Source organism: Polypterus senegalus, chromosome 10 (genome assembly GCF_016835505.1).
Source record: "Polypterus senegalus isolate Bchr_013 chromosome 10, ASM1683550v1, whole genome shotgun sequence".
In the NCBI taxonomy this organism is placed as follows: domain Eukaryota; kingdom Metazoa; phylum Chordata; class Cladistia; order Polypteriformes; family Polypteridae; genus Polypterus; species Polypterus senegalus.
In genome coordinates this window covers 118628374-118638373 of record NC_053163.1, presented here as the reverse complement: position 1 = coordinate 118638373, position 10000 = coordinate 118628374, and the positions used below count along the sequence as shown (strand labels likewise).

Here is a 10000-nt window from a genome sequence, read left to right as displayed (position 1 = left end):
TAAAGTTATTTCTGTGACCATTTTGAGTTTTTCTTTCATTGACTGAAGGGTACCTAAAATTTTGTCCACGTGTGTGTGTGTGTGTGTATATATATATATATATATATATATATATACACACATACACACACATATACATACACACACACACAGCATCCGTTTTCTAAGTCCCAATCTAATTGTATGGGTGGTTATCTACCAAGTAACGCATATGGTTGGTCTACCAGTTGGCAAACATCCGCATGGGGCCTACATAGTTTACTGTCAAATTATAGTAACAGTTAATAAATAAAAACACTTACCTTTGAGCCTCTTTCATTGAAAATAATTTCAACATCTAAGATTTTTCCGAATTGCTGAAAACAGATTGAGAAAAATCACTTATCACATTCTTCAAAGGGGTTCAAAGCAGAATATGAAGGCATATTTACATTTCTTAACATAAATATCTAGTGAAGGGTTAATAAAATAAACTCTGTCTCCCGATGGTATGAAAGCAAAGGATACACACAGGACAATAAAAGCACAGTCACTGACTGACATACCCTTCAGGAAAACTACAGAGTATAGTCCACTGTAGGTAATGAAGTCAAAACATTCTGCAGACATACACAAAGCAAAGAATACCCTTTACTATGAATAAAACGCTAGAAAATGTTTATTTTTCAAAAAATACAAAATAAACTCACCCCAAACATCTGACGTAAATCAGGATCTCGAAAACGGAAAGGAATATTAGAGACATGAAGACGTTTTGGTGTGGCCTTGGAGTCTGAGTTTTCTGTGCTGTGCGTTTGTCCTCCTTGCCCCTCTGTTTGTACTGAGCCATCTGTTTGCTGCAAGAAATAGCACATTAGACAATTTCTTTTAAAAAGGCTACTGACTGATTTAACTGTGGTAGAAGTCCAAAATATGACATAAGTAATCCAAATAAAGGCATCATGACACAAAACAAAAAAGTAAAAAACACTATCTATATAAATAATCATTACGTGTAGGACTTTATGTACTGAAGGTGTTGTTCTAAAATGATCAACTGTTGTCCAGAGTGCTTTAAACATAAAATCAAATGGAGCCACACACAACATATTACTGCCGTAAATAATCTGATGCAAATAAAAAGACATTTCACATTTCCCTGAACAGCACAGGTTGCTAAAAACTCAAATCACTTGTAGTTTTAGTAAGTAGAGTACTTAATGCAACACATGGAGCACTCCTGGATGGCTCAATCATTCAAGTAACTTTGTGATCAAAATATGGAACCCAAACAATTTTGCTTTGAACCATTTCCAAGTGTAACAGTTTTCTGTACATTAAAAACACCTAACCATTAACCTAGCAATTACCGAATTTCAGGACATTCTATAAAGATTTCACTACTACTTGCCACATTGATCAAATATAGGTTATATTCATACTGCAATTTAAATACTATTTTTCTACTCATATGTGGCACAAATTTGAGTGTTTTTAGAGAAGCGTGAGCAGGGAAAAAAAAACACTAAATACAATGCAGGTGTGTGCAACTTGAATGTGACCAGCATTTGAAAGAATAGGAATTACAGTCATGTGAAAACATTAGGACACCCTTTGAAAGCATGTGGTTTTTTGTAACATTTTTAATAAATGGTTATTTCATCTCCGTTTCAACAATACAGAGAGATTAAAGTAATCCAACTAAACAAAGAAAACTGAAGAAAAGTCTTTTCAAGATCTTCTGTAAATGTCATTCTACAAAAATGCCTATTCTAACTGAGGAAAAAGATAGGACACCCTCACATGTATTCCCTCTTAAATTGGCTCAGATCTCACACAGGTATATCACACCAGGTGCACATAATTAGTAGATCGTTACTCTGCATGTTGAATGAGGCTTGCCCTATTTAAACCTCAGACATTTAGTTTGGTGTGCTCCTGACTGTTGAAGTGAGAGTGAGCACCATGGTGAGAACAAAAGAGCTGTCAGAGGACTTCAGAAAAAAGATTGTAGCAGCCTATGAGTCTGGGAAGGGATTTAAAAAGATCTCAAAAGATTTTGAAATCAGCCATTCCACTGTCCGGAAGATAGTCTACAAGTGGAGGGCTTTCAAAACAACTGCCAACATGCCCAGGACTGGTCGCCCCAGCAAGTTCACCCCAAGAGCAGACCGCAAGATGCTAAAAGAGGTCTCCAAAAACCCTAAAGTGTCATCTCGAGAACTACAGCAGGCTCTGGCTACTGTTGATGTAGAAGTACATGCCTCTACAATCAGAAAGAGACTGTACAAGTTTAACTTGCATGGGAGGTGTGCAAGGAGGAAACCTTTGCTTTCCAAGAGAAACATCGAGGCCAGACTGACATTTGCCAGAGATAAAGTTGACAAAGACCAGGACTTCTGGAATAATGTTCTTTGGACAGATGAGTCCAAAATTGAATTATTTGGACACAACAGCAGAGGACATGTTTGGCGTAAACCAAACACAGCATTCCAAGAAAAGAACCTCATACCAACTGTGAAGCATGGAGGTGGAAGTGTCATGGTTTGGGGCTGCTTTGCTGCAGCAGGACCTGGTCAGCTCACCATCATAGAATCCACGATGAATTCTACTGTGTATCAGAAGGTGCTTGAAGAACATGTGAGACCATCAGTTAGAAAATTAAAGCTGAAGCGGAACTGGACCATGCAACATGACAATGACCCAAAACATACTAGTAAATCAACCAAAGATTGGCTGAAAAAGAAGAAATGGAGAGTCCTGGAATGGCCAAGTCAAAGTCCAGATTTGAATCCCATTGAGATGCTGTGGGGTGACTTGAAAAGGGCTGTACGTGCAAGAAACCCCTCAAACATCTCACAGCTGAAAAAGTTCTGCATTGAGGAGTGGGGTAAAATTTCCTCAGACCGATGTCGAAGACTGGTAGATGGCTACAAGAACCGTCTCACTGCAGTTATTTCAGCCAAAGGAGGTAACACTCGCTATTAGGGGCAAGGGTGTCCTATCTTTTTCCTCAGTTAGAATAGGCATTTTTGTAGAATGACATTTACAGAAGATCTTGAAAAGACTTTTCTTCAGTTTTCTTTGTTTAGTTGGATTACTTTAATCTCTCTGTATTGTTGAAACGGAGATGAAATAACCATTTATTAAAAATGTTACAAAAAACCACATGCTTTCAAAGGGTGTCCTAATGTTTTCACATGACTGTATCTAATCAACATGGATCACAGTAGTGAATGTGAGATGGCACAGTCAAGAATATGGAGCTACTGTTGCCAGCACATGCAGCCCAACTGCTATACATTTCCTGGCATGTCTCAAGCAAGGACTTTGTTGAGATTCTCTCTCTCTCTCGCTCACTCGACATCTACAAACTCTCTCTCTCTAAATTTGTCCACTATCAGTCACTACAATGCCTCTTTTACGTTACACTTAATATCAGCCCACTTTTAGCTATTGTAGTCCTTCAAATTCATACAGCCACTGCTTTAGTACTGTCAGGCTGCATCAATTCATAATCCTGGGCTTTGAAACACAAATTCAGCACTGCACTGGATTAGCAATATTTTAAATAAAAAGACAATTAAATGTTGCTATTGTAATGAGGAAGTATGCAAACAAGTGACCATAAACCATAGCCGTTTGCTTTTCACAAATTGGTCCTAAATCTGAAATGCTTTTAAGTATCACTAATTTACATGACTACTAGTGGTGATTTGATTGGAACAATATATATTTTCCATTTCTGAACTGAGGATTTACACTACATGGAAACTGTTAGCACCCAAGAGCTATTATCATTCAAAACTACATGAAGTATCTTATTTTATTAAGTCATAATGGTTAAACTGTAAGAATGAAAACAATATGCCAGCTATGAAGCACATGTAATACTATCTTCAAGATAGGCCAGAGGGGGAAAAAATGGAACATCAGTACTATCTTTTCGATTTAACAGACTTGGTAATATGGAAATAGCAGTTATAAATGAGAATGAGAAATCCATGACTGAGATTATAATAATATTGGTAAAATCACTATCCAGCATAAGTTTGTGTGCAGAAAAGGGGGGGCCAGAGCTTGGCAAATTACTGCCTGTATTAGGAACATAAACATGATCAAGTAATCAAGCTACAATTACACACAGACAAAACACTAAGTGAACAAATGTACCAACAAAATACATTCTTCTGAGGAAATGAATCAGAAAAACGGGATCTTTGTTCTACTGGAGTTACAATGCAGTACAGCCATAAAGTTGCTTTTAAATACTCCTCTTTAAAAATTAAAATTAAACAATAAATAGAAGGCTATTAATTCACATTTATGCACATACCTTTAAGTAGGTACTTTAATGATTACACTTTGAAATGAGAATTAAAAAGAAAACCCCACACACATGGCAAAACCCAGGTGAGGAACTTGTATATTGTCAACAGGGATGAGCAGTGTGGCCAAAAATGTATAACATGATATAATTAAAAATTATCGTGGTTATTATGTAATCTATGTACATATACTTTTCAGAAGTATACTGAATCCAGTTTAGGTGTTTTGTTGCCCCAGTTTAATAGGTTAACAGTAGGTACTTCCAATGTGATGTTTCTTTTCATAACAAGCATTTTAATCAGCTAAAGTAATGGTAATAATAATAGCACATTTTATTTATACAGCACATTTCCCATGCTCAAAGTGCTTCACATACATTGGACAGCAAAAAGCAGAACGACAAACACTTTACACAAAACATCAGCATAAAACACTAAATAAAGATAAATTCTGGAAACACAAAGATTTGAGTTAGAACAACATAATAATCCACAATAAAATATAAAAACAGAAATATTACAAGAAAACCCTAAACAAATAAAATGTGTGATACAAATGCAAATTATTCTAAGCACGCATACAGAGTAGTAAGTTTAAAGACAGGGTCAGAACGTAAGGTATATGCCTTTCTGAAAAAATGATTTTTAGGTTGTTTTTACAAGAATGAATTGTCAGTTATCTAGTTTATTGCTGAAAATAATAAGAATAAAAGTTTTAACTTTGCCTTTCAAAACATTTTTGTGAACATGGAGAAAAATTATAATGACAAATCAAAGAAAACTTACATTAACATAAACTGATACATAGCATTTTAATAAAAACCAAAAGATGCAAAAATAATGTTTGTGTTGCGTACTTATTACTTTATCTATACTTAAGTTTAGCCTACCTTTAGAAAAACTTAATGGTTAATCCAAGGCCACCTTACTATAATTTTCATCAGTATTCAAAAACACAAAAACTAACTGCTAGTGCTTTGTTTTACAGCTTCAAAGACTGAGGTAGTGGGGGAATGATGTCCCTTCAAAGTCTGATAGTACAGTGATCCCTCGCTATATCACGCTTCGACTTTCGCAGCTTCACTATTGCGATTTTTTTCTCATACATGCTTCCGTCACTACGCATGCGCTTTCTGAGAACTTTTATCTAAGCCCTACGATGGCTCCTAAACGTGCTGCTTTTTCTAAGCCTTCTGACAATAAAACTAAGCGCCGGAGGAAGATGCTTACTATCATGGAGAAGGTGAAACTCTTGGATATGATTAAAGATGACAATAGCCTACAAAAGCCTACTCACGCATATGGAAAGACAGTGCCAGCAACTACCTATCAAGAGGTTCTTCAGCCGCGCACCCAGACACCCACTGCCTACTCCTAGTACTCCTTCAGCGGAAGAAGACAACAACGCACCTGCTGAAGATACTGCACCACCTCTGAAGAACTCTACTACTGAGGTCGTGCCTTCATAGGTTAGTGGTTGTGTGTAAGAACTGTGTGTGTTTGTGTGCAATTAAATGTACAGTACAATAATAATCTACTATATAAAAGCATTCGGGATTGTCCTTCCGTCCCGTGAGTGCAAAGCGTAGCAGTATTATGCTTATTACAGACTTACTACTTGCGGCTTGAGGTACGAAGCAACGCGATGTGAGCAGAGTTCTGGTGCTCCCATCGTTCCCTTGCTTTTGTGTGTGATGCGCTGGAAAAATAGACAAAATTGTGTCTCTGGAAATAATTAATGTTGATGGAGAACAAATGCCTCACCGCGTAGTAAATATCAGGGGAGATGGTGCTTGCTTATTCTCATCTATAGCTTATTTAGTACATGAAACTCCGTCTTTAGTGGTACAGATTCGGGCTGACATTGTACGGCTTTGGACAGGCACTTGAGGGGATAAAAAAAAAAAAAAAGTAGGTTTTCGGGAGATGTTATGAATGGGCACTTTGATGCTCTCATTCCCTACACTTACATGCCTAATGTACACATGGAGCGCACAAAAATTGAGGATAAAAGTCTTCGCCTTAAAAGGCGAGTGAGCCTAGTAATATATTTGTAACGTCCAATACGTCTTATTTTCTCTTATTTTGTCTAATATATTGGGTAATACGAGTGTAATGGTGACTAAAGGGTGTTATTTCATGTCTAGAGGGCTCTGTTAAACATATTTAGAAGGTCGTAAACAGGTTTTCTATACTCTTAACTGTGAAAATATTCGATTTATACATAAAGAATCCTACTTCGCGAAAATTAATTTATCACGGTAGAGTCTGGAAAGGATTAACCATGATAAACTAGGGTTCACTGTACAATCATATATAAAACCAGTTCATAGTTGGGGTCTCGGGATTGGCGTTGTGAAAAGTACCGGTACATACAAGTATGAATGCATTTACTGCAAATTAAGTCAAAAAGAGGGAAAAAAATTAACTACTACTATAGCTTGCACTTTCTACCACACAAACGTGTTTATAAAAATACAATTGCCAAAGCAAAACAGACTGAGTTTTACAGCATATCGGCTATATGCTACTTCAGAGTACTTTAACATTCAAAATTAGCTACAGCAAGCTGAAGCCTTTGCAGACTGAGCGTACACCTTTCACCCATACCAGCTCTTTACTTTGTCTTGTGGATGTAAGCCCAACTCAGCTGCCATCTATGCCATCTTTGTTTGCATCTCCAGTTGTACTGGTATATGCCGCTTTGTTTTAGAAGGTAAATGAACTCCCACTCTCTACCACACGTCATCTTCGCACGATGTAATTAAGGAAGCTTCCTAATGTGCTAAACCATAACAAACAAGATACCCCTAAATTTCTCCCATTCGACAGATTTCTTCCGGTTTCTCGTTTCAAACAGAGTACTGTACACCACTGCCTTAGCCAATAAAATTCTCACCATCTTCTTCTTCTACAATGGGGAGACCAGGGGAACCCTGAATGCAGGTATTTGAAACACACAACGCACAGATGCTATTTTGGAACAAAAACATCTAGTACCTCTGTCTGAAGGATGACTTGGCTGAGTAGAAGCTGACAACTGCGATGTCTTACTGCACTATTTATAGTTGTAAACAAAAAAAAAAAATTACGTTATATCCTGCATTGTATAAAATGCATCTCTGCCTATCTTTTGTAAGATTCTTGCAGAAGGGACATCAGAGCCTGCAGCACTTCTGCCCACTACATAAGCTATACATACAACTGGTACTTCTGCTTAAACCTATCAAGCCTCAAAGACACAGGACTATGCCTGTGTGAGCAAAGAAAACGGACAGACAGGTAGGCAGAAGGTTGCTTTCAGGTCCCACAAGACCACTTGTTAACCTAAGACAGCAAAATAACACTTGGAGGATTCAATTGCATCATGCTATTTCATATACGGTTACCTAATTGTTGAACCTGTTAAGGATGTAAGCTTTATTCCCTCATACTTTGACAAGTTGCCGTTAGCACGAAACTAACAGATGTCAGCGGTTTAAGGGACATGAAAATGCTTTCTATAGCTAGAGTAAAATGAAAAACCAGTAATGCAAACTAGTGATAATCTAATCCACTGGTAAAGAGTAAATTGGCCGATCTCAAAAGCCATCTTTTTCAGCATTTGCTTTTCTAAACTTAATTGTGATTTTGCTTCAGTACTTGAAGTGTATGTGTAGTTCTGCTGCCAGAACTTCCAGTAAACAGAGAGCAAACAGTCAGGCTCTAAGAGAAAGAAGGCTGGACTAATGGCTTTTACATTAAAGAAAACTGAGAAATAAACTAAAAAAAAAAGAATGACGTGTCGTCCTGTGCTTAGAGAGGAATGGTAGATGTATATGTTGTCGAGCTGAACCTGGAGTGGTACAGCAGCTGCTGCTGCTTGGGCACTTGCAAGGGCCAATCGGCGGTTTACACAGTGGCAGTTGACCAAGAGTCCAGATGTTTTATCTCAAAGTAGTTTTGCCACACCTTTCTGTTTCCCAATTATAACAGCCACTAAGTCTACCTGTTGGATATTCAATTCACACTTGCACTACGGCAGGTATGCATTCTCAACATTTCCACTTTAATCTCGATGCTTATGTCGAGAATGAAGTCGACATTTCCACTTTATTCTCAACATTTCTACTTTATTCTCGCCGTTTATCTCGAGATTAAATTTGACATGTTGACTTTATTCTCGTAGTTTGTCATTAAAGTCGAACATTGTAAAATAAACTTCACCTTAAAATGAATGTTTAATTTACTAGATTTTCTCAAACCCCGTCATACATTATGCAGCAACATGACGCTTATGACGAGAATAAAGTTGACAAGATTAAAGTGGTAATGTCCAGAATAAAGTTAACATCTCGACTTTATTCTCGACATAGTTTTTTTTTTCTTCACTTTGTCCATATTTTTTTCCTTCACCGTGGCGCTAATACGCTTCCGTACAAAACCCTCAGCAATTCAGTGACAAAACTTTTGCTGAGGACACTGTGTGCTGCAAGGGTTTTTGCACACTTTTTGCAATATGGACGCAGGTCCAAATATAAGAACGGCAGATGGGGTCACTTTAAACAGGAACCACAGTAACTGCTGTAAGGGTTTTTGCACACAGAACACACCTAATGCTTAAACAACTGTATATATATATATATATATATATATATATATATATACTAATAAAAGGCAAAGCCTTCACTCACTCACTCACTCACTCACTCATCACTAATTCTCCAACTTCCCGTGTGGGTGGAAGGCTGAAATTTGGCAGGTTCATTCCTTACAGCTTCCTTACAAAAGTTGGGCAGGTTTTATATCGAAATTCTACGCGTAATGGTCATAACTGGAAGCAGTTTTTCTCCATTTACTGTAATGGAGATGAGCTTCAACGCCGTGGGGGAGTTTCGTGTGACATCATCACCCTCCCACGTAATCACGCAGTACATAGAAAACCAGGAAGACCTCAAAAGCGCTGAAGAAAACATGCATTATATAATTGAGAAGGCAGCGAAACAATAAGAAGCGAGTGACATATACAACCATATTCATGAGTTCTGCTACTTCGGAAACAAAGCACGATGTAAACCTACACTTTAAGTTCATAGACAGGCTGCCGCTGGCGTTTGTAATTTAGTGCCTGCCCATATAAGGCCGTCCGTCAGCGGCAATCCAATAGCAAACTGCCACGGGTAAATATTCACGGGTGAAGGACTGTGCTTATGGAGAGGAAGATGAGATGGTCAGGGTGGTGTTTGACACAAACTCAGCGAAACTGCGAGAGAAAGTTTTAAGTGCCAGGACTAAGGTAACATTAAATACAGCCATGGACATAGCACGAGATGGCACCAGCACAGCTGGGAACCTTCGATGCATGTACACGAGTGGCTCACGTGAACTGGCGCAGTGCACAGATAAAAGCAACAGTTCCAAAGAGCTGAACAAAACCAATTACACAATTGAAAAGGCAGCAAAAAATATGAAGCGTCTCATACATACAAGCATATTCATAAATCCAACTACTGCGGAAACAAAGCACACGTTGGAAAAAGTCAATGTCCGCTAAAGGAAGACAGTGTAAAAAACCCGTGCATGCAGTGTGTCAGGTCTCAGATAAAGAAGAAGACGAGCTGTTTATTGATGCAGTAAGAAGCGAATCGATGAATGAAACCTGTCATCTTTACAGCGATTGACAAACACGGAATGTAACTTGAACACAACACATC

General features: G+C 37.9%; 1 protein-coding gene across 9 annotated transcripts in view; it reads right to left on the bottom strand.

Moving 5' to 3' along the window:
* The window catches only part of LOC120537486 (RNA binding protein fox-1 homolog 2-like), a 213971-nt gene that overhangs the window by 59560 nt on the left and 144411 nt on the right, over positions 1-10000 (bottom strand). For all 9 annotated transcript variants that reach the window (XM_039766456.1, XM_039766459.1, XM_039766457.1 and 6 more), the window contains 2 exons: positions 690-836; positions 303-356 (listed from right to left, as the gene is read on the bottom strand). In XM_039766456.1, the coding sequence (XP_039622390.1) occupies positions 303-356; positions 690-836 (201 nt within the window). The remainder of the gene's footprint in view (positions 1-302; positions 357-689; positions 837-10000) is intronic.